This window comes from Bufo gargarizans, chromosome 9, assembly GCF_014858855.1.
Source record: "Bufo gargarizans isolate SCDJY-AF-19 chromosome 9, ASM1485885v1, whole genome shotgun sequence".
NCBI classification, from domain to species: domain Eukaryota; kingdom Metazoa; phylum Chordata; class Amphibia; order Anura; family Bufonidae; genus Bufo; species Bufo gargarizans.
The window spans coordinates 64,666,209-64,692,555 of record NC_058088.1 but is presented as its reverse complement, the minus strand read 5'-3'; the positions used below and the strand labels follow the sequence as shown (position 1 = coordinate 64,692,555).

The 26,347-nt window shown below is 44.1% G+C and overlaps 1 protein-coding gene across 8 annotated transcripts in view; it reads left to right on the top strand.

The window, feature by feature from the left end:
- MCF2 (MCF.2 cell line derived transforming sequence) overlaps positions 1 to 26,347 on the top strand; it is a 199,525-nt gene that overhangs the window by 21,812 nt on the left and 151,366 nt on the right. For all 8 annotated transcript variants that reach the window (XR_006386815.1, XM_044268788.1, XM_044268786.1 and 5 more), the window contains one exon: positions 19,081 to 19,149. Coding sequence is in view for 7 of the 8 variants with exons in the window: in XM_044268788.1 (XP_044124723.1) it covers positions 19,081 to 19,149 (69 nt within the window). In the remaining variant the exon portion in view is untranslated. The remainder of the gene's footprint in view (positions 1 to 19,080; positions 19,150 to 26,347) is intronic.

Here is a 26,347-nt window from a genome sequence, read left to right as displayed (position 1 = left end):
TAACAGGGCCAGGCTACAGCCTACAGGTACTGCCTGTTAGTTGTTATCGAGCAAGCGCTCATTTCTGCAGGTCAGAGGATACGGATTACAGTTTAGAAGAAATGTACACTCCTGTGAGCGGTCCAGACCAGTGGCAGATCCAGAGCCTGGTCTCGGGAGAGGCACTTCCAGATTATTTTCTGTCCGCCGCCACAGAACAAGGGTGCTTATAGAACAGACTCCACAGTGTAGCGGTATACTGTATATTGTGTGGCACAGTGTAGAGGTATACTGTATATTGTGTGGCACAGTGTAGAGGTATACTGTATACTGTGTGGCACAGTGTAGCGGTATATTGTATATCGTGAGGCACAGTGTAGAGGTATACTGTATATTGTGTGGCACAGTGTAGAGGTATACTGTATATTGTGGGGCACAGTGTAGCGGTATACTGTATATCGTGGGGCACAGTGTAGCGGTATACTGTATATCGTGGGGCACAGTGTAGAGGTATATTGTATATCATGGGGCACAGTGTAGAGGTATACTGTATATTGTGTGGCACAGTGTAGAGGTATACTGTATATTGTGGGGCACAGTGTAGCGGTATACTGTATATTGTGGGGCACAGTGTAGAGGTATACTGTATATAGTGCGGCACAGTGTAGCGGTATACTGTATATTGTGGGGCACAGTGTAGCGGTATACTGTATATTGTGTGGCACAGTGTAGCGGTATACTGTATATTGTGTGGCACAGTGTAGCGGTATACTGTATATTGTGGGGCACAGTGTAGCGGTATACTGTATATTGTGGGGCACAGTGTAGGCTATATGTCTATAACATAAACATATTTCACATGAACACTTACAGTTACTTGGCCCTTGGGGATCTCGGACGCCACTTCCACACTTTGGCCAGGGGCTCGGCAGAGCTGATGTGTTTTATCCTAATGAGAAAGATTTCATAATAAGGATTTGGAGAAGAGGCAGAGGGACAGCAGAGCAGGGAGAGGCCGGTGCTGCTACTAGGGGGTCATACCATGGGGGAGTAATAAAGCCCACCATTATGCCCCCCAGTAGAAATAATTCTCCTTATAATGTGACAATGCAAAAAATACCCCTTTATGCCCCCAGTTGAGCTAATGTCCCCCATAATGTGCCAGTATAAAATACCCCTATATAGTGCCCCCAGTAAATGCCCCCATAGTGCTCCTCTCCCCCTTCCTCCTAGTGCCCCCCATAATGTACCAGTATAAAATGCCCCAGTAGATGCCCTCAGTGTCCCCCATAATTTTGCAAGTATAAATTACCCCTTCTTAGTGCCCCCGTAGATGACTCCATAGTACTCCTCTCCCCCCTTCCCCATAGTACCCACCATAATGTGTCCCAGTATAAAATGCTACTGTACAGAGCCCCCCATATAAAACACCCCTTCTTTGTGTTGCCTCAGTAGATGCCCCTATAGTGCCCACCAATAATGTGCCAGTAATAAGCCCCCCATTACGTGCCAGTAATAAGCCCCCCATTACGTGCCAGTAATAAGCCCCCCATCATGTGCCAGTAATAAGCCCCCCCATCATGTGCCAGTAATAAGCCCCCCATTACGTGTCAGTAATAAGCCCCCCATTACGTGCCAGTAATCATGTGCCATTATTAAGTCGCCCCCCATTACGTGTCAGTAATAAGCCCACCATTACGTGCCAGTAATCATGTGCCATTATTAAGTCCCCCCTATCATGTGCAATTATTAAGTCCCCCCCCCATCATGTGCCATTATTAAGTCCCCCCCATCATGTGCCATTATTAAGTCCCCCCTCCGTCATGTGCCATTATTAAGTCCCCCCGATCATGTGGCATTATTAAGTCCCCCCGATCATGTGGCATTATTAAGTCCCCCCGATCATGTGCCATTATTAAGTCCCCCCCTATCATGTGCCATTATTAAGTCCCCCCCATCATGTGGCATTATTAAGCCCCCCCATCATGTGGCATTATTAAGTCCCCCCATCATGTGCCATTATTAAGTCCCCCCCATCATGTGCCATTATTAAGTCCCCCCCCATCATGTGCCATTATTAAGTCCCCCCTCCGTCATGTGCCATTATTAAGTCCCCCCGATCATGTGCCATTATTAAGTCCCCCCGATCATGTGGCATTATTAAGTCCCCCCCCATCATGTGCCATTATTAAGTCCCCCCCATCATGTGGCATTATTAAGTCCCCCCCATCATGTGGCATTATTAAGTCCCCCCCATCATGTGGCATTATTAAGTCCCCCCCATCATGTGGCATTATTAAGTCCCCCCCCATCATGTGGCATTATTAAGTCCCCCCCATCATGTGCCATTATTAAGTCCCCCCTCCGTCATGTGCCATTATTAAGTCCCCCCTCCGTCATGTGGCATTATTAAGTCCCCCCCATCATGTGGCATTATTAAGTCCCCCCCATCATGTGGCATTATTAAGTCCCCCCCATCATGTGCCATTATTAAGTCCCCCCCATCATGTGGCATTATTAAGTCCCCCCCATCATGTGGCATTATTAAGTCCCCCCCATCATGTGGCATTATTAAGTCCCCCCTCCGTCATGTGGCATTATTAAGTCCCCCCCATCATGTGGCATTATTAAGTCCCCCCCATCATGTGGCATTATTAAGTCCCCCCCATCATGTGGCATTATTAAGTCCCCCCCCATCATGTGGCATTATTAAGTCCCCCCCATCATGTGGCATTATTAAGTCCCCCCCATCATGTGGCATTATTAAGTCCCCCACCCCTTCAGCATCACTATTGTAAGAAAAAAAAAAAAAAAAAAAGAACACATATACTTACCTCAGTGGCAGCGATGCGATGCAGGCCTCTTCTGGTCTGTATGGCTCAGGCAGCGCGATGACGTCATCGCGCCGCCTGCACCGGCCTCTGATAGGCTGCCGGCCTAGTGCCGGCAGCCTATCAGAGCAAGGGGAAGGGACACGCCTCTCCCTCCACTGCACCGCCGCTGGCACAGGCAGTAGTAAGGAGATGAGCGCAATGGAAGCGCTCATCTCCCTGTGCCCGGCGGCGGCTCACTTTGGGGGGGGGGGGCGCATTTTAGTTGGGGGGGCACATGGGGGGGCCGAGCATGATGTAGGGGGGGCCGTGGCCCCCTCTGGCCCCCCCCTGGCGACGCCACTGCACTAGCGGCACGGACCTCTGGCAGGCTGTTCTGTCGGGTGAACAGCCTTTCAGATCCATCCTGCGGCTCCGTTCCCATTGACTATAATGGGGGCGGGGGCGGAGTTCCGGCGGAGGCACAGCAGCGCACGACGAGAGGCTGCTGGAATAAAACTACAACATGTTCAACATTGGGAAAAGTACGGCTGGCACTCACTATGTGGTTCACATCAAACAACTATTTTATTAGTCCTAGTTCACAATGGAACGAAAACAACAATACATGTATTAATATACACACTATAAATTAAAAAACGTTCAAACCCCTAAAAATTGTATAAAATATGATAAAACACAGTTAAAATCTATAATACTGTTGCACAATGAGAATCACAATCTTTTTTAACTTAATAGTAGTTAATATCCAAGTCTCTTGTATTTGGGAGCTTGTGTCTTTAAATGTGGGACGCTATGGCGTCGGTTCAATGTCCGCTATAGATTTGAAATCCTCAATCCAAAGACAGCAGTAGCTTTTTGTATCAAAATACTAGGAGGGTGCTGTTGCCTTTTACAATTGAATGTAACAGTCCTTATATTATGGCTTATGATGTTTTTGCCTGTAAAGGGATGTCGCTTACCCTTCTCAAGGGAGTCTTCAGCAGTCAGAATCGTCCGCTTGTTGCACCGCTCGCTTTCGGCGTCCTCGCTCTCTGATGTTGGTCACGTGTTGTCTCAGAGGTATCGCGGGAGTTAGAAACTATGTTTCAATGTACCTACGAGCGGTGTTGTTTTGAAAATATCGAATGGAGCGCTCCACTTCTGAAAAGATGATTCAAATTTTGTCGTTCATGTCCCAACTATTGCAGTGTTCAGGGATATAACGCTAAACGCGTTTCGAGGACTTCAGTCCTCTTCCTCAGTAGCTATATCCCTGTTGGTACATCCTCCTTTTTATATCCCTCCAGGTAGTCCACAAAAACTGGATTGGAATCTCATTTTTATAGGGTGCGGTTCCAGTGCGTTTCTTGTGCGGTTTTGAAATCGCATGTGCGTTTTTTGTTGCATTTGAACCGCTACATCTTAATATATCAAGATACCCCAAAGCAAAGTATTGGTACAGTGTGTAATACTCATTAAAAACATAAAAAATGTTAAAACATAATACAAGTTAATAAGAAGGGATACATATATACAATAAAAAGGGGCATCGTCCTCTTTATCTTCTATTTCTAATACATTATAAAATTTGTTATAAAATTCATAGTAGGAGTGATAAAGTGTAGTAGCGGGGAGGTGGGCCCATCACCAAGAAGGGATCACAGAGCCTGTAAAGGGCTAACATGTGATCCCAAATTGAGTGAGGGGCACACCACCCTGTCTATAAAAAGCCAAAGATTTCTAATTCTGCATTAAGCCCAGCTGGTAATAAACTTCCAAAATTATAAATTTGCTTGGATTCTGCTCTTGACATCTGCTCAATGTGGTTTCCCCCTCTCCAATGTTTCTCAATTTTTTCCAGAGCCACAAAAGACAAACCTTTAGGGTCTTGTCCGTGTGCTTCTTTAAAGTGCCTTGAGAGTGAGTGTTTTTCATATCCCTTCCTAATGTTGGAAATATGCTCGGATATCCTCACTCTCAAGGCCCTCTTAGTTCGTCCAATGTATTGTCTTGAGCATGGACATTGAGCTAGATAAATTACACTCACAGAGTTACAAGTGAGGAAATGTTCTATCTCCCACACAAAGGAATTTTGTGTGGAAGGTACTGTCTTCGTATTTCTTGGGATGTTCGTAGTTTTACAACAGATACATTTTCCGCACTTGTAAAAACCTTTCAAGTTGGTCAGTCTTCCAATATTGGATGTTCTGGTCTTCACATTCTTAATTGAAGGGGCTACTTTTATCCCTAAATTGGCCGCCCTTGTATATATTATATGGGGTCTTGGGGGTATTATCCTACCTATAACTTTATCTTGCAAGAGGTGATGCCAATGACGTTTAATAATTTCTTCAATTTTTCTCCTTTGTGTCATATAAGGAAGGATAATCCTACATTGGGAGTCCATCTCATTCTGTTCAACTATCTTGTCGGTTAGTAATGTATTTCTTGGTAGTTTCCTAACCTTATCCAATGACCCTTCCAATATATTACTTGGATATTGTTTGGCCAGGAATTTGTCTCTTAGATGCATTGCCTCTACCTCAAACTGGACCTCTTCGGTACAGTTTCGTTTCAATCGGCGAAACTGTCCGAAGGGTACATTTAATAGCCAGTTTGGCAGATGGCAACTGGTATGTAAAATAAAGGCATTCCTGGCCGAGGGTTTTTGGTATGTTTTACAAATATATTTGTCTGCAACTCTTGTAATTGACAAGTCTAAAAATTCAATTTCTGTTTTGTTGGTACTTTGAGTGAAAACTAAATTCAATATATTATTATTTAGTTCTGTTATAAATTTGTTCAGACTCTCTTGATCTCCCTTCCAAATTAAAAGCACATCATCTATATAACGGCGCCAGAGCACTAGGTAGCCCCCTCTATGTAAGTCAATGTTCTCCTGTTCCCATTGTGCTAGGAACAGGTTGGCATAGCTGGGGGCAAACCTAGTGCCCATGGCGGTTCCTCTAATTTGTAAATAAAAACTCCCTTCAAAATAAAAATAATTGTGTTGTAAGATGTGTTCGATCCCTTTTGAGATAAAATCTATTTGTTGCTTCTTCATTGTGTTATTTTTCTCCAATTGTGCTCTGATGGCTCTTATCCCAGCTTCGTGGTCTATTACTGTATAGAGAGACTGGATGTCTAACGTAGTCATAATCCAGTCCTCTTCCACCTTTAACCCTTCCAATATTCGAATAATTTGGGTGGTGTCTCTCAAATATGATATCGTAGTTTTCACCATGGGTTGTAGCCATGTATCTATGTATCTTGATAGATTGGATGTTAGAGAGCCAATACCTGATACTATGGGGCGGCCCGGAGGACTCTCCATGTCCTTGTGTACCTTGGGAAGGCAGTAAAAGACTGGGAGTCTTCCGGGCGTCCCCATAATATAGTCAGATTCTTGTTGTGACAGTATGCCCATCTGGGCACCTCTCTGGCAGTATTCTTTTAGTTCCTCACTAAATTTTTTAGTGGGGTCTGTTTCAAGTTTTTTGTATGTAGAACTGTCTGAGAGTTGTCTTATGCACTCTTGTATATATTTTGTGGTATCTAGGATCACAATAGCCCCCCCCTTATCTGCGGGGCGAATCGTGATTTTTTCATTCTTCTGTAATTCTTTAATCGCAGATATTTCTCCATTTGATAGATTTTTCCTATATAATTGTTTTTCTTTAACCTTTCTGAGGTCTGTTTCCACATTTTTTTGAAAACTCCCCATTTCTGGGCCAATTTCATTCCTGGGAAATTTTTTTGATTTATTTTTTAGATTTGTGTGTTTGAAGCTCTCTTCTCTTTGTATAGGTATGGAGGTAGGATTTTTAATAAAGTATTTTTTTAAACATAAATTCCTAATAAATTTTTGAATCCCAATGTAGGTATTAAACTTGTTTAGTTGTGCGCTGGGTGCAAATTTTAATCCTTTATTTAAAAGGGAACTCTGTGCTACTGTTAGTTTAGTGTTGCTCAAATTGATAATGTTATCCTGTTCTATGTTGTGTGTGTTTACCTGTAAGTCCTTCTTTTTCCTCCCCCTCCGTGTCTTATTGTTTCGGACTGGTGATTGTGATGTGATTGTTGTTGTGATTCCTTCTGAATGTGATTTGGTGATGTTCTCTGATACTCCCTTTGTCCCAATGGGCGTGCTTGGTGTGGTGAATAGTATGATTCCTCCTGTCTGTGATGTTGGTGATGTCTTAAATTGTATTGATGTCTCTGGGGAGTTTGTTCTCTCCTGTTGTGCTCTGGTGATCGTATATGTCTGGTTTTTATCCTTGGTGAGTGATGTGGTGGAGTCCCATCTAAAAAAGGCTGCTGCGCCAAAGTTTCAAATCTATTTCTCGTTGGTATTGTAGATCTTATTGGTTCTACAGGGATTACTACAGATCTATCTCTGTTTTCTACTTCTTTATGTGCTCTATGTTGTAGTTTAGGGACCAAATTATGTTTCTTACTTTTTTTTAGCAATTATTTCGGATTCAATTTTATCTAGGCTTTTACATATTCTTTCCTGCCATAAATTTAGAGTGCTATCTTTGGGTAATTGATCTATTTTGATTTTCATCCGATTAATTTCTTCTGTGATGTTCCCAAGAATTTGTATTCTCCTTTTTATAATTAATTCAACTAGTGCCCGTGATTGTGCATGTAGGAGGTTTGTCCATTCCAGGTCAAATTCCTCCCCATACAAATCCTGTGCTGGGGTTTTCAATAATTGTAAGCCTTTTGGGATCCTATCTTGATCTAAATATTGACGTAGGGATCTAATTTCCCAATTTTGTTTTAATTGTTTTATAACAAATGTTCAACATTCCGGCAGCCTCTGCCGTGTGCCGTGCGCTGCTGTGCCTCTGCCGGAACTCCGCCCTGCCCCATTATAGTCAATGGGGACGGAGCGGCAGTCCGGGGGCACTTGTTCACTAGCGGCAGGACGGATCCGACAGGCTGTTCACCCGATGGAACAGCCTGCCGGAGGTCCGTGCCGCTAGTGTAAAAGTAGCCTAAGTCTTCATGAAGGTCTCATTCCATCATCTGGTAGGAGGTTCCTTTCTATAAACATTTTTATAATGGACATGGTTTGTTATACGGAGTCAACTAACTATGACTATAATGGGGAAGGGGTGGAGCTCCGGCGCAGCACGGCAGTGCACGGCGAAAGGCCGCCGGACTAAAAGTCCTGCATGTCCAACTTTTTAGTCCGGCGGCCTCTCACCGCGAACTGCCGTACTGCGCCGGAGCTCCGCCCCCGTCCCCATTATAGTCAATGGGGATGGAGCGGCGGTCTGGCGGCACGGCGAAATAGCGGAAGGACGGATCCGACAGGGTGAACAGCCTGTCGGATCCGTCCTGCCGCAGGGTACTTTCCCACTAGTGTTTTTTTATTTTCCGGTATTGAGTTCCGTCACAGGGGGTCAATACCGAAAAAAACCTGATCAGTTTTATCCTAATGTATTCTGAATGGAAAGCAATCCGTTCAGTATGCATCAGGATGTCTTCAGTTCAGTCCCTCTTATGTTTTTTTGGCCGGAAAAAATACCGCAGCATGCTGCAGTTTTCTCTCCGGCCAAAGATCCTGAACATTTGCCGGAATGCCGGATCCGGCATTATTTTCCATTGAAATGCATTAATGCCGAATATGGCCCCAAGTGTTCTGGAAAAACGGATGACAACCGGAAAGACGGATCTGGTATTGCAATGCATTTGTCAGACAGATCCGTCTGACAAATGCATCTGTTTGCATTCGGATTGCGATGGAACTGCCTTCCGGAATCCTCTGCCGCAAGTGTGAAAGTACCCTTAGGCTTCTATTTTGTTCTATTCAGCTCTGGATGGTGTAGTATATTATGGAGTCTAAAGTGCCACCATATTTCAGCAGTGTTTGACCTGCCAATAATTTTATTTGGAATGGAAGAATAATCTACTCTAGATCCTCAGGACCTCTGATTATCTGGTTGTAGGGAGTAGGGTTGTTTTGATACCAAAATTTTGATTCGGTTTCGATACCATAAAAAAGTAGTGCGATACTCGATACCTGCCTCATACGCAGTAGGATTCGCTGAACTGTTGTTTTAGACACACATCTGGTAGCCGCCTGGTTCATTTTGAGCTGCTCCACTGTAGAGTGTCGTTCTGCTCTGGTACCTCTTCGTAGTGGACGTTCACCTCTCACATCGATGCCATGTGGTGCTCTTCAGTTTCCACATGATTTTTGCTGTGGAGATGACTGTGGATGTTACCCTCTGCATTGCAAAGGGGTGAAATCCACAATGCAGATCCGCAACATAAGATGTTATGTTGCAGATTTCAAATCTGTAGGTCAATTTTTGCCTAGGATTTTCTATGCAGTGCTTGAATAACATTTCTTAAAATATCCTGCACTTCACAGGTTCTGTACAATGCTGCAGATTTGCCACACAAAACTCTTCCACAGCAAATCTGTAGTAGATCTATAACGTTTTACACTTACACTTCACCTATTAGATGCTGTCTCTGGCAGGGCCTACTAGGCTCCTGTACATGAAAACCTCGGAGGCCACTGTCAGTCTTTTGGTTTCCATGGCCACAATTAGGACCCTGTGATTGCATTATGGGGGCCCTGATGGGGGAAGAGAGGGAGTCTGCTACTTGTATACACTTAAATACTGCGGTCGCTATTGGCTGTGGTATGGAATGGGTTAATTGGCCAGGATTGGAGCTAGCTGTGCAGCAGGGTGTCAGTTGTAGGTTACAGTTGACACCCAATGCATATGACCTGGACTCAGCTCCTGCGCCCATGCGATCACAATGTTGTAAGGCTTTGTCATTTTGTGTTAAATCATATCTGCCTGAGACATAATAGTACTGTACATGATGGGATGGGGTTAAACATAGACATATTAAAGGGGTTGTCCTGTTTCCAGTATAGGGGTTGTCCTGTTTCCTCAGGATAGGTCATCAATATCAGATCATCAGGGGGTCCGACTCCCAGCACCCCCACCGAGAACTCAAGAGAAGAGAACTCAATGCGCATATGAACGCTGTGTTCCCTTTACTATTTACCTGCTCGCCATTGACAATGCAGCTGCAAACAGTGGAATTATAGCTCCCCACCCATTCATCCCATCGATCATACAAGCATTGTGTTTTTTTTCCAAACAGCTGATCGTGGGGGTGCCGAGAGTTGGACACCGTCAATCTGTTATTGATGACCTATCCAGAAATATCACCAAAACATTTTAACATAGAAAACTTGTATCAAACTCTAGGTAATTTTCTAGGTTATTTCATAGTAACAGGTAGAACTAAGGTTAATTCACCCTAGTGTCCATCACTGCTACTTCTGCTCAAGCTGAAGGGAGGACGATGGCTGCTGATCCTCAGCACTGGTCTGCAGATTTCCAGAGTGTTGGCGTGTGCTCTTGAGTGGTTTAATGTCCTCCTGCCAGAGTTCTTTAATTATAAGGAATTTCATATTTTATTGAAACTGGGCAATGGCTCAAGAAGCTGAGTCATGGGCACAGTCTAGTCTCCGTCCAAAAATGACAGATAAAATATTAGACATCCAAGTATAGCCTGCAATAAAACTCTGCATATAGTAGCTTTATTTGTAGATAGACAGATGGATAGGTAGATGGATATTTTAATAGTAATAAAATAGTGATAAATAAATAATAAAATAGTAATAAAGTAATAAATTACAAAATGCAATCGCACTCTGCAACCAGCACTCTGCCCTGCCTTTATGCTGGATGTTAAATAAGGCATTGGTGTACATTTTGGCCAAACCGTAATAAACCACTCACCACGTCAAGGTCCAACATGCATGCTGAGCCCACTATATACTTCTCCTGGAGCCTTATATAGAACCTACCAGTAGCCATTTGGCTCCAGGAGAAGTATATAGTGGGCTCAGCACGCATGTTGGTACTTGCATCCCTGGATCCGATTAAAGCTGTAATGGCACCGGACGGGGTTAAAAGCAGAGTGTGCTTGGCGTGCATGCTGTACCTGCGCTCCCTGGACTTTGTGTGGCTGTCGTGGCCCATAACAGGTAGGAACTAGTGTTAGGGACCACTCATGAAGGCGACCTTGACGTGGTGAGTGGCTTATTACGCTTTGGCCAAAATGTACACCAATGCCTTATTCAACATCCAGCATAGAGGCAGGGCAGAGTGCTGGTTGCATGAGTTTTTGCGTAAGTAATAAATTATGTTTATGAAATATATGGTGGTTTTTATCACGACTGTGGTTTAACAATTTAGGAAAGCTGTTATTAGATTACCCAGGACTAACCCTATCACAGGAGCATACCGTCAGACATGAACTATAAAAGGGTTGTCCGGGTTCAGAGCTAAACCCGGACATAACCTGCTCATCACCCCTCCAGCCCCTCTGAGTGGAGCATCGGAGCTTTTCATAGGACAGTAAAGTAGAAAAACAAATGTGTGAATCACCTTTTTACAGCATTACTACTATGGAATGTGTGGACTGCTTTATCTCTTTACTGTTTTTAAATAGTTGCTATGCTGTTTTAGTTTATTTTCTGTGGCCATAAACAGAGTTGCTTTCCATTTTCTGCTGGTGGCCCAAGGAATCAGACAGCAGATACTCTCTACTCCGCTGTCAGGCATGTGACCTAGGAGTATAGCTGTCATTTGAGGTGCCACAATGCATTGTGGAGAAGACAATATGTAACTCACGGTCAGTACATGAGAAGTAAAGCATCCTGTTCACAAAGATACTTAACATAATACTCAGATGTTAAAGGGAAACTGTCACCACGATCTTGGACTATTACCTGCTGTAAAACATGAGTATTACTGCTGATAACAAGTCCATATAGCTATATTTCATTTTCCTATATCCCCCCCCCCCATGTCCCTGCCTGTGTAGAAATATATTGTCAGGACTGCTGTGCATGCGCACCTGAGACCTCTGCTTTGTGTAAAAACAGTAGAGCAGTCCTGGCGGTGTAGTTCACCACAGCTCTGAGAGCTGACAGTGGGGGAACGGGAAGCAGAAGGAAAATACAAAATGGCGCTCTGGACCATTTATCTGCTGGACTACTCGCATAGCACTGCAGATAATAGTCCAGAATAGTGGTGATAGATTTCCTTTACCTGCAAAATGTTGCAATTTTTTTTTTTCAAAAGTGGAGTATACCTTTAAGGCATGCATGTAGACTGAGTACATGTGTAGATCCTTAGTGAGGTAGAATGTTATGCCTCTGCAAGGTCCCATGGTCTCCACCATCAGCAAACACCATCTGCAGTGCACACCTGATAGCTACAGCTCTGATTTACAGTGCAAACAAACACATAGGTGGGGATACAACTTCTAATTACAGTGCCATGTGAATACAGAGTGTGCCGGTGTTATGGGTAAAATATCATTCGAATTGCCGGGGTATTGCAGTTATATCAAGTTGGATCATGGGGGATCTGACTACTTGGACCATCGTCTATCACAAGAATGGGGGTCCCATACTGCGTGAGGATCCCTGAAGTGAATGGAACACTTGTAGTCAGCTAGCTTGGACAGTCCCATAGAGATAAATTAAACCACAGTGCTAGTGCCTGACCTGGTGCTCCATTCATAATGGGGGTCCTCACAGGGTAAGGACTCCCCATCCTCATGATCGGTGGGGATCCCATCTGTCGGACCCTTACCGATCTAATACTTATTCCCTATTCTGTGGACAGGGGATAACATGATGTAACTGGAATACTATTTTAAGCATTTTGGGGGTCATGTATTAAGACCAGCGTTTTAGACACTGGTCTTAATAACCCCTATAGCTGGTGGTGGATCACTGAAGTTATGTAGAGGAGCCGGCCTATACATAACTTTGGCGTATCCAGCGCCAGTCAAAAATGTAAGACGGCTTTCTTGCTGGCTCACATTAAAGGGATTCTCGGAGAATTAAGAAAATGAAAATACTTAAATATTACTTTATAATAAATATATTCCCAAATACCTTTATTTATAACGGCTTATTTTGTCTGGGGAGAAATCATCAGGGGAAACACAATGGCTGCCGTCCTATTAGTGTGCACAAAACCTGTCCTAATCACACAGCAGGACAAGTTACTTCACAACACTGAGGTAAAGAGCTGCCTCATCCTCCTTTCTGCCTTACTGGTCAGAGATGATCCTGAATACAGCGGATAAGATCTAGTACAGAGAGGATGGACAGGACAGACTGTGGTAATGTGGGGCTGTGGTAATAGAGACTGCATACAAGTGCTGCTGCTCACATCTCCACCTCATCTCATGTGTCTTCATCATCTCCATTCCCACAGAGATTCACCTGTATTCCAGATGATAATCCCTGACAAGCAGAGCAGAGAGGAGGATGAGGCGGCACTATGGCTCATTCTGGTGAAGTAACTTATCCTCCTGTGTGATTAGGACAGGTTTTGTGGGTAATAATAGAATGGCAGCCATTTTATTTCTCCTAATGATTGCTACCTAGACAAAACAAGCCATTATAACTCATGAAAGGTATTTGGGAAGATATTTATATTAAAATAATATTTAAGTATTTTTATTTTCTTAATTCCCAGAGAACCCCTTTTAGACAATTTTCTCTGCCTAAAACAGGCGTAGAAAATGATGAATGAGACGGGCCTGCCAGTCTGCCCCTTCCCCCACATTTTTATACCTGGCGTGAGCGGATAAGAGTTGCAGATTGTGGTGCACCTAACCTTTATGCCACAATCTGCGCAAGAAATATGCCTAATATAGGCATATTTCTAGATAGTAAATGACTCCTTAATTTTTTTGAGGTGTCACACTAGTAAGTTCTGGATTTTTACACATTTCACCTTTGAAATTTGGTTTCTGTGATCATTACCTGAGTGCCTACAAGGTATATTATGCCAGTTGTATTCATGGCATAGAACTCTTCAGATATAGTCATGTCCTCCTCTTCAACATAATCACATTCATGGCTGGTCACTGTATTCTGTAATACACTCATCATGCGCTGTTGTGATTCTTCCCACAATCTGATTGCCAATAGGATAGCCTATAACCATTCTCTTATTACACAGACCTTATCAGACAAGGTCCTTGTCTCCTAAAATATCAGCACACTCATTTCCTGAAAAGAAATCTATATTACCCCTAAATTCTCTTTTTTTTATCTCTGTCTGTCAAATGCAATCCTGTCCTCATCAACATCATCCCACAGGTAGACAGGTCACTGCTTCCCACAAGTTCATCACACCCACAATCTGCTGCAGTCACCATTCTCATTATCTGATTGGCTACAAGGTGTTCTCTTCTTATTCAGTGCGCTTTTACATGCAGCTCTGTTATAATCTTGAGTAAATGAAACACAAGTAAATGAAACAACGGGTTTATAAAACTCATCTTCTGCTGCTGTCCCAATCCACATCACATGTGTAAGGCTACTTTCACACTAGCGTTCGGCTGTCCGCTCGTGAGCTCCGTTTGAAGGGGCTCACGAGCGGACCCGAACGCTTCCGTCCAGCCCTGATGCAGTCTGAATGGATGCGGATCCGCTCAGACTGCATCAGTCTGGCGGCGTTCAGCCTCCGCTCCGCTCAGCAGGCGGACACCCGAACGCAGCTTGCAGCGTTCGGGTGTCCGCCTGGCCGTGCGGAGGCGTGCGGATCCGTCCAGACTTACAATGTAAGTCAATGGGGACGGATCCGTTTGAGGATGCCACAATATGGCTCAATCTTCAAGCGGATCCGTCCCCCATTGACTTTACATTGAAAGTCTGGACGGATCCGTCCGAGGCTATTTTGACACTTAGCTTTTATATGCCAAAATAATGCAGACGGATCCGTTCTGAACGGAGCCTCCGTCTGCATTATTATGATCGGATCCGTTCAGAACGGATCCGATCGAACGCTAGTGTGAAAGTAGCCTTAACAGGTCACTGCTTCCCACAAGTTCATCAAGCTCACCTCCTGTTGCAGTCATCATGGTCCTGATCTGATTGGCTACACTGTGATCTCTCCTTATCCACTGCACATGTACATGCAGCCTTGGCAAAATCTTGAGTAAATGGACCCCTGCCTCCAACAGGTTCATCAAACTCATCTTCTGCTTTTTGCTTTTTTTTTATTATTAGTGTATTGTATTATGAGTTAAAAATATTTTTTTTCAGTTGGTCTTTATAAAAAATATGGAGTCCTTTTCTCTGTACAGAGCTGAGATTTTCTACTAGCAGGATCTTAATTTTCTTTCTGTTCCTTAAGACTGGGAGCTGAAGGCTTCTTATATCTGCTCTCTGACATTATAAACACTGATTATAGCTTGACTCTTATCTAACTGATAGGAATGTGACTTAAATAGGTGTTTAGAGATGACCCGAACAAAGTGAAAGTAGGATGCACACAGCTAGAAATACAGTTATCCTTTTGTGATCGAACGGATCAATATTTTTAATAAAGACCAATTGAAAAAATTATTTTTAATGCAAATCATGTAACAAAGTTGTCCCCAAAGGTGTACATAGCCTTTAAGTACACTTCTCCTCTCTGGCTCAGTTCTTGTTGAGTTTTCATGAGACCAGACGGTGCTATTGCCATGTCCATCCACGGCAGTCCATGATGGCACAATTTGCTGATTTTGACCCTCTACATTGCTGCGTCACAGTCATTTTATCTCTGTATTTTCATGCGACCTTGACCTTCCAAATTGTATTTCTCAGAGTCCCCTTTCTGCTTCTTCTAACTCTGCAGTTCTCATATATTTAGAAAATTCCTGTAACCGGAGTGAGTAATGTTTTAGTATATCCATGTGTCCTGGGAACCGAACCAAACAAATCCCAACTGATGCAGCTTTACATAAACTGGAGCATTTCAGTGCTGAAATTGCCAACAAAATGTCTTTAAAAATGTGAATTTGACAGTATTAGTGGCTTGGACATAGGATGGATAATGTAGTGCTTCGACAAATCCGCAACATATTTTATGTGGAAAGAATCCCAATAATTCTTAGTGACAGAATTCTGCATAATGTTTTTCTAACATTATTGGGATATCCTATCCTTACTGCAGTGTAAAAAGATTTAACCCCTTATGCAAGCATGAACTGATACTGATTGCTGTCCTGTATACCAGATCCATCATGGATTTTACCCTATATCCTTCCTGTTACTCTACTGGTTTGGATATATTTAATCACGTGTACCATTAAAGGGTCTGTCCATTTTCACCCAACCAGACCATACACATTAGATTAATGTCTGTCGAACACAAGAATTTTAGAGGAACGGGCCGACCTTATGTGCTAACATTCCCTTGGTAGATGATATTGGAGGAAAGAAGGATTGGGCATTTTGAAGTTTGATGCCCACTCCTTTTGTTCTTAAGGAAGATGAGCTGAAGAGTTTCTTTTCTGACAGCTGTCTAAGGGAGAGTTCACATCTCCACTTCATCTTCCATTCTTCTGATCCGTCAGAAGAACATAAAACGGGAATAATTAATAAAACGGAATCCTATAAAACAATGGATCCTGTTCATCAGTTATGCACATAATGATTTTATTACAGGATCCTGTAAAAAAAAATGGTTACTTTTGGCATCTGTTTGAGCCATCACCATCATAGATCCATTATTTTAGATGGGAAAAAATCCTGCAAAAAAAACCTCTCTCAGATGGAAATGTCTCAATCGGATGCCAAAAGTGTAACAAGAACCATTTTTTACAGGATCCTGTTTTTTTCTGTTCTTTTGATGGATCAAAAAAACAGAAAATGTAACGGACATGTGAACTCTCCCTTAAATGTATGAGCAGGTTAAGAAGGTCCTCCTGGTGACAAGCTGATCACAAGATGTCAGCAGTGTGGGAGAACCAGGCAGCAGGTTTTTAATTTCCCTGCAGCGTCACCATAGGAAAGTAGGATTATACACAGCCCATTGAAGTCAATAGGGGTAATGCACAAATTTGCTGGTGCCTCCAGAATAGCTCTTTGTAGCTGCCCTTTGCTCTGGCTAATAGATGAATAGATACACGCTTTTGTGAGATCAGCCACCACTGATACACCTTACATGGAGTTAAACTCCACAAAAATCAAGCAACTTATCCTGAGCTACATCCTGCATTATACCCCAGAGCTGCATTTACAATTCTGCAATCCTCAGAGATATAATTACTCAGCAAAGTCTGTATCCAATGCATGGACAACAGGTTGCTGATTGCTAAATTAGGGCATTGATGTATACTTGGCATTCTCCACAGCCGCTTCCTATGATAAAGGGGATTACTGCAGTAACATAGAGCTGCACCAGGGAATTGCTCCAACTGTTTCATTGATTCATCTAGAAATACATTAAATAAATTAAAACATCAAAATCACATTAATTTCAATAGGAAAATCTGTCATAGTTTAGAAAGGCAATGAACTAAAAGTTCTTTAAGAGATTGTGCAAGAATGGGGGGGGGGGGGGGGCTGTAAAGGAATTAGGTGACATACCTACTGCCTGTGACGGCCCTCCGCTCCTTCTCCTGCAAGCCTGAGATGCTCCGCTTGGTTCCCTTGATGTCAACGTCTGGTGTAGCCAATCACTGGCTGTGGCGGTGGCCCGCGCCAATTACATCATGAAAAATGGTCACATAATGACATGCTGACTTTAAGGGTGCCCAGCAGAGCAGAGCAGGCCTGCAGGAGAAGGAGCGGGGAGCTGGCACTGGGAAGCAGGTAAGTCACCTTTCCTTTACAGGTACAGATGAATGGGGACGAATTAAAGGGTTTTTCCAGGCTTTTAATATTGATGACCTATCCTTAGTGATGATCTGCATGGGAATCCTGCTGGCGGGGTCACATCATGTATGCACAGCCTTAGGCTTCTTTCACACAGGCGTCGCGTGTGAGGGACGGATAGTATGCGGGTGCGTCGCAGGAAAATGCACGATTTTTCAGTGCAAGTGCAAAGCGTTTTAATGCGTTTTGCACGTGTGTGAGGAAAATCAGCATGTTTGGTACCCAGACCCGAACCCGGACTTCTTCACAGAAGTTCGGGTTTGGGTTAGGTGTTGTGTAGATTTTATTATTTCCCCTTATAACATGGTTATAAGGGAAAATAATAGCATTCTGAATACAGAATGCATAGTATAATAGTGCTGGAGGGGTTAAAAAATTTAATAAAAAAATTAAACTCACCTCATCCACTTGTTCAAACAGCCCGGCTTCTCTTCTTTCTTCTTCTTTGACCTGGGAGGAAAAGGACCTTTGGTGACATCACTGCGATCATCACATGGTCCATCACATGATCCATCACCATGGCGATGGATCATGTGATGGACCATGTGATTCCTCCCAGGTCATCAAAGAAGAAAAAAGAAGACAAGCCAGGCTGTTCGAACAAGTGAATGAGGTGAGTTTAATTATACATTTTTTTTTTTAACCCCCTCCAATTTACTTAGCATTCTGTATTAAGAATGCTAATATTTTCCCTTATAACCATGTTATAAGGGAAAATAATAAAGATCGGGTCCCCATCCCGATCGTCACCTAGCAACCATGCGTGAAAATCGCACCGCATCCGCGCTTGCTTGCGGATGCTTGCGATTTTCACTCAGCCCCATTTACTTCTATGGGGGCTGCGTTGTGTGAAAAACGCAAAATAGAGAGCATGCTGCGATTTTCACGCAACGCACAAGTGATGCGTGAAAATCCCTGCTCATGTGCACAGCCCCATAGAAATGAATGGGTCCGGATTCAGTGCGGGTGCAATGCGTTCACTTTACGCATTGCACCCGTGCGCAAAACTCACCCGTGTGAGGGGGGCTTTAGGCTACTTTCACACCAGCGTTTTTTGCAGACCTGTCATGGATCTGCAAAAACGCTTCCATTACAATAATACAACCGCATGCATCCGTCATGAACGAATCCAGTTGTATTATGTCTTCTATAGCCATTCTCTATTGTGTCAGAGAAAACGGATCCATCCCCACTGACATTGTGTGTCAGGACGGATCCGTTTTGCTCCGATTTGTCAGGTGGACAGCAAAACGCTGCAGGCAGCGTTTTGGTGTCTGCCTCCAGAGCGGAATGGAGACAAAACGGAGGCAAACTGATGCATTCTGAGCGGATCCTTTTCCATTCAGGATGCATTAGGGCAAAACCGATCCTCTTTGGACCGCTTGTGAGAGCCCATGATGGATCTCACAAACGGAAAGCGAAAACGCTAGTGTGAAAGTAGCCTTAAAGTATGCAGGTTGCTCCTTCATTCTATGATCAAGAAAATTCACAAAATGTTTAGAAGAATGATAGCATGCATTTAATTTGATCTGATCTGAACATGAGTGTCAACATGTCTTACAGAGACTACAGCTCCCGTCTGTGCAAAGGACATCGATGATCTGTTGATGAAAGAATTTGCCTTTCTGTCAGGTAAGCAGAGTGCTCTTCTCTGTCCCTCCATCTTATCTTGTAATTAAATCCTCAGCATGAACTTGTGGACTGTTTGGCAAAGTTATACCCTGAGTATTATCCTGTAGTCTGAAATGCCACACAAGTGTACTTAATAAAACATTATGGGGATTTAGAACATCTAAGGTTTCTTGGAGAGATAATGTACTCAGACCATTTATGACTGCACTACTTATAAATAGACTGATCAGCCATAACAGTAAGGTTGGGTTTCTATGTTCAAGTTATTATCATAGAGTTTTGGAAGTCAAAGCCAGGATTTGAGAAGGAGAGGAGAAGATTAGTTTTTTCCTTTATAAATGCCCTCTGTTTACGATCTGTTCCCGACTTTCTCTTCAAAAACTACATCAAAAGACCTGAATGTGAAAACCCAGCCTAAAACCACTGACAAGTGAAGTAACATTGATTATCTTACTACGATGGAACCTTGCTGCCCAAGTTAACAGTCAAGTCTTGAAATTGATGTGGTGGAAGCAGAAGACATTTGAGAGACTTTGACAAAGGCCAACTTGCAGCGTCCCACTACGTGTGTGTGGGCACTGCTTAAAAGCACTTTTTACTTTATTATAAGCACTAGGTTGTCATGTATAATTTTGCATTTCTGTAACTGCAAAATCCCTGTTAACAGGCCTATTAGGTGCCATTTATACATCCCACCACTAGATGGGGATAAAGTTCAGGTCCTATATATATATTCAGGTCAGGCCTAGTTAATCAGTTGAGACCAGGGGAGATGAGGAGCAAGATAGCTAGGAAAATGTAGTTCAGAAGTGAGCAGATCTGCGCTACTCAGATCAAGTTAGTGGGAGGAAAGATAGAGTGAAGACTTCGCAACACAGATTAGTGAGTGTAGCTAACTTCGCTAGAAGGTGTTTACTCAGATGTTTAGGCGCAGAAGAGCGTTTTCCTTCTGTAGCTGGACTATAGACTTGCATCCCTGACCAGTAGGAGAAGAGTTTGCCTCCCTGGAAAAGAAGTAAGCATTCCTAGGAATTCATCGGTGATAAGAGCCATTATTAAGGGCCACAGACACCTTTGCATGGTAGAGGTTTATTAGCTTCAGGCAGCCACACCAACCTTCTAAGAGACAGTTGAGTTTTCCTGTCTAAAAATATTTAGCTTGTAGGGAAAGTCAAGGAATAGGAATAGGATCCAAGGCATCTAAAGGAACCAGGTACACCTAACCCACTGCTCCAAAACCCACCAAAAACCTGACAAGCCTTAAACAGTGGATTTGCAGAATTACCTCTGTACCATCTAAAGACTGCATAATTGTACTACTGCAACTGAAAGACATCCAAAGTAAAAGTTGTGAGTTGCATCTTACCACTGTCTACCTCATTATTACTACCTATGGTTGTACCACGATTAACGGTACTGGCGTCACAACAAAAAACATCAAAGGACTCAGCCGCAACAAGCACCCTAAGCACCCTTAACATCAAGGGCACCTCAACCACCATCTTGGCCGATGCTTCCTACCACAGAGCGTGCCCCGGAGGATTTTGTGCTGTCCACCTCAACACTGTGCTGCCAGCCCAGGGAGGCTATCTGCTAACCGTGAGTAAACTGATGAACTGTGTGTTATACCATTTGACCCCTCATCGGTCCATCGTGAACCTCACCTGTTCCCCCTGCGACTGGCTGGCTGCAAACTTGTCATAGCTAGAAGTGTCAGAGCATCTTCAAAATGATAGGTTGTGTGCTGTGTTCCCAGTATGCAGTGAATAGTACCAAACATTGGTCTAAGGGATTGAACTGGAGATGGGGTCATGGGCGCCCAATAAATTGTGTGTGCAGTGAAGGCTAATCTGTTTGGTCAAGTCCCACAGAAGAGCTATTGTAGTGCAAATTGCTGAAAAACTTCTGTCTATGATAGAGAGGCGTAAAAACACACAGAGCATTGCAGCTTGCTGTGTATGGGAACTGTTAAGCTGCAGACTGGTCGAAGTGTGTAAGCTGCTCCCTGTCCACTGCCTAAAGTGCCTACAATGTGCATAAGAAAGGGACCATGGAGCAACAGAAGAAGATGGCCTGGTCTTCATAACGTGGACAGTCAATGTCTTTCTCTGGTCAGTGTTCTGCTGGGAAAGACTGTATCCTGGAATTCATGTTGATATTACTTAGATATGTACTACCTGCCTCAACATTGTTGGAGACCAAGTACTGCACATCCCTTCATGGTAACAGTATTCTCTAATGACAGTGGTTTCTTTCTGAAGGATAATATGCACTGCCACACTGCAAAAATTGTTCAAGAATGGTTTAAGAAACAAGACAAAAAGTTCAAGGTGTTGACTGGGCTATCAAATTGATTTTGCCTCAGATTAAACATGATGTGCTGGAAAAACAAATTCGATCCATGGAGGACAAACCTTTCAACTTTCAGGACTTAAGTGATCTCTTTCTTATGTCTTGCTAGCAGATTTTACAAGACATCTTTATAGGTCTTGTGGAATTCATGCTTTGATGCTGTAGGTCAGAGCTGTTTAGGTGGCACAATGGACTTACATAGTACTGCATTACCCAGTTGGTTTTACTATTATGACTGATTGCTGTATATTCCTTATATACTGTCAGGAATGAGTAGAAATACAGATAGAGTTAGATATAGTTAGGCTCTGATCACACTGGCTTCATGGCTTCCAGTTATGCAGGATCCATGACGCATATGTTAGAATCTGTATCATTTCCTGCTATTTTTTTTATAGTGACTCTGTCAAACGTGTTATTTTCATTAGTATTTTTGATACCTTAATAGCTTGATTACACAGTACCCATATTTGGTATTAATTTGTTACTGTATGTTGCTCCCAGTCAGACACACAGCATATTCATAGCAGTAATACTACACATACGGATAACAGATCTATCAACAGAAAACTGTTGTTGCTGTTCCTGATAGCAAATGTTAATTTTTCTATCGTAGATGAACTGAAAAATCAATCACAACATCAAAAGTAGTGATAATCGAGCATGCTCGGCCAAACACCAGTTCAGCTCGAGCATCTCGATGCTCGGCACTTGGCGGTATTCAGCCAAATACCTCATGTGCTCGAGCGCTATGCTTGAGTCTCCACCCTGAAAAAAACTTGCATGTAAGTACTGCCCTCACTGTAATGCCGTAGCCATGTTGGCTGCTGGCATTACAGTGATTGGCTGGCCGGAATGTGTGTTCGGCTCAGTCTTAGTCAGGGAGAGCTGTGCTGAGGAAGGGACAGACAGTGCAGGGAGTGATTTAAGAATATTTTTACCACCAAAACTTTTCAGAGACCCAAATGTCCTTTCAAGGACTATTGTGTGTGGCAGCAGCAATTTATATTTTTTGCGCAACTTGCCCATAATAGCTAAAACTTTTCAGACCCAAAAGTCCTTCTAAGGACTATTGTGTGTGGCAGCAATGTCTATTTTTAGCGCATCTTGCACTAAATAGCGTACAATAGTTAGGCCGCTACAGACAGCGACATTAGCTGCGCCACACCTCCTGTGTAAAGTGTGCGCATCCACAAAAATATCTGTGACATCCAGTGTACTTTTTCCATAGACGGTGTCCGCTGCGGACAGTAACATAGTAACATAGCACATAAGGCCCAAAAAAGACATTTGTCCATCCAGTTCGGCCTGTTATCCTGCAGTGACATTATCTGAGCCACATCTCTATTGTAAAGTGCGCGCATCTCAAAAATCTGTGACATCCAGTGTACTATTTCCGTAGACGGTGTCCGCTGCGGACAGTGACATTAGCTGCACCACATCTCCAGTGTAAAGTGTGTGCATCCCAAAAAATTCTGTGACATCCAGTGTACTTTTTCCGTAGACGGTGTCCGCTGCAGACAGTGACATTAGCTGTGCCACATCTCCAGTGTAACGTGTGCGCATCCAAAAAATATCTGACATCCAGTGCACTTTTTCCGTAGACGGTGTCCGCTGCAGACAGTGACATTAGCTGTGCCACATCTCCAGTGTAACGTGTGCGCATCCAAAAAATATCTGACATCCAGTGCACTTTTTCCGTAGACGGTGTCCTCTGAGGACAGTGACATTAGCTGCGCTACATCTCCTGTGTAAAATGTGCGCATCAAAAAAATATCTGCGACATTCAATGTACTTTTTTAATAGACGGTGTCTGCTTCTGATAGTGACCATACCAGGGCCACATCTGCAGTGTAAAGTGTGTGCTAAAAAAAAGGTATCTGTGACATACAGTATACTTTTTTAATAGACGGTGTTTGCTTCTGATAGTGACCATACCAGGGCCACATCTGCAGTGTAACGTGTGCGCTGATAAAATGTATCTGTGACATACAGTGTACTTTTTCAATAGATGGTGTCCGCTTCTGACAGTGACATTACCAGTGCCAAATCTGCAGTGTAACGTGTGCGCTGAAAAAATTTATCTGTGACATACAGTGTACTTTTTTTGTGTAGAGACTGCGGACACTGACATTGCCGGTGGTACCTCTCCTGTATAACGTTTCCTCATCCCAAATACCTGTGACAGTGACATTCCCTGTAACTTTTCATTAGCCGCTGGTGACAGCATTGACATTATCTGCGGGATATCTCCTGTGTCATGTTTCCATATCCCAAATACCTTTTTAAATTTGTTTGCGCATACACTTCCAAATCCTATGCTACTGTATGTGTGACAGACTTTCAATCATATGTAACATTTTATATGAAGAAAGCGAGCAGTAAGGGATGGGCAGTGGTCGTGATGCTGATGATGCACGCACAGGCCGTGGCCCTGGGCGCGATGAAACTGTGCCTACTGCCAGAGCACAAGAAAAACTATAATCCAGTCTCAGTAGCCAGGAGTCTGCTCAACCCAATCCTCACCCTGATCCTCCTTCCTCCCACCTTGGAGAGTCTGGGCAAACAAGTCATCCCACACTCGGATATTCTGAGGAACTCTTTTCAGTGCCATTCCTTCATTTGGCCATCTCGCCAAGCACGCTTGAAGAGGGACAGATCTTGTGCCCTGATTCCCAAACTCTTGAGCATCCACAATCATAAGAAGATGACGATGGGGAATTGCAATTACTGTTTAATGAGGGGGATAACGATGAGACACAGTTGCCAATAACTCAACGGCAATTACTGTCTCAAGAGGTTGATAAAGAGGATGAGACACAGCTGTCAATCACTGATGTAGTGGTTAGGTCAACAAGTCAGGAGGATGAGCAGAGTGAGGAAGTGGAAGTGGAAGAGGAGGTGGTGGACGAGGAAGTCACTGACTCCACCTGGGAAGGTGAAAAGCCGAGCGAGGACAGCAGTACAGAGGGGGGGGGGGGGATCTGCAGCACTGCAACAGACTGGAAGAGGCAGTGGGATGACAAAAGGGAGAAGGCGGGCCACACCAAACAGGCCTGCAACTGTTCCCCAGAGCACCCGCTTGCGGTAATCTCCCTTGCCAAGGGGTAGGTGTTCCGCAGTCTGACGCTTTTTTGAGGAAAGTGCGGACTACAAAAGAAATGTAATTTTCAACCTGTGCCATACAGAAATGAGCAGGGGCGTGAACACTAGCAACCGAATGGGTTGGGCCGAATGCCTGGGTCCACAATCTGTGTCTACAGGTCACACCACTGCCTCCTCCTCCCTGTGTTACACCACTGCCTCCTCTAGCCAATCCCCTGTCGAAGGCGCAGGCCCGGATGCCTCCCATCCTGCACCTGGACCTTCGCAAGCACCATCAGTGACCACATCCACTTCCGTGTTCCAGCACAGCGTACAAATGTCCTTACCCTAGGCATTTGAACGCAAGCGCAAATACCCAGCCACCCAACCACAGGCCATAGCACTAAATGCGCAGCTTTCCAAATTACTGGCCCTGGAAATGTTGCCATTTAGGCTTGTAGACACTGAGGCCTTCTGAAGCCTGATGTCGGCGGCGTCCCGCATTACGCAGTACCCAGCCGCCCTTATTTTTCAAGGTGTGCCGGCACATCACACGTACCCCGACCAACGCAGTTACTGGGAAGGTCCACTTAACCACGGACACATTGACAAGTGCATTCGGCCAGGGATGATACATTTCCCTGACGGCATACTGGGTGTATGTTAAGGAGGCCGGGAGCGATTAGTACCCTGGGATGGCACAGGTGCTACCGACGCCAAGGATTGCGGGCCCTACATCAATAAGGGTTTCTGCCAGCACCTACGTTAGTGCCTCCAACCCCCACTTCTCCTCCTCCGCCTCCTCCTCCACTTCCACCTCCGAATTATCTGCGTGCAGCACCAGTCAGTCATCAGTCGGTAGCTGCAAGCAGTATAGCACTGCAGTGGGGAAGCAGCAACAGGCCGAGCTGATATGGTTAGGGGACAAACAACACACCGCCGCAGAGCTGTTGCAGGGGATAAGAGACCAAACTGAGCTGTGGCTCTCGCCACTTAACCTAGAACCAGGCATGGTTGTGTCTGATAATGGCCGTAACTTGGTGGCGGCTTTGGAGCTCAGCAAGCTCACACACATACCAATTAAGGACGACACTTTGCATGTGGAAGAGTTCATCTTCTCAGTGCGAATCTTCCTTTTCTCATCCTCCTCTTCCATCATATCAACATGCTTATTCGTCACATACATGCCCTTCACATATAATGTTTTACAGGGTCAGCTCAGCTGCAGGCCCTTGCATATAATTTTTTAGAGGGTCAGCTCACATGCAGGCCATCACCTACAACCTTTTACAGGGTCAGCTCACCAGCAGGCCCTCGCATTAAATTTTTTAGAGGGTCTGCTCACCAGCAGGCCCGCATCTAAAATCTTTTACAGGGTCAGCTCACCAGCAGACCCTTGCATATAATTTTTTAGAGGGTCAGCTCACCAGCAGACCCTCACCTACAATGTTTTACAGGGTCAGCTCACCAGCAGGCCCTCGCATTCAATTTTTTAGAGGGTCTTCTCACCAGCAGGCCCGCATCTAAAATCTTTTACAGAGTCAGCTCACCAGCAGACCCTTGCATATAATTTTTTAGAGGGTCAGATCACCAGCAGGCCTTCACCTACAATCTTTTACAGGGTCAGCTCACCTAAAGGCCCTCGCATATAATGTTTTAGAGGGTCAGCTCACCTGCAGGCCCTCACCTACAACCTTTTAGAGGGTCAGCTCATCAGCAGGCCCTCGCATATAATGTTTTAGAGGGTCAGCCGTCCCTTGCA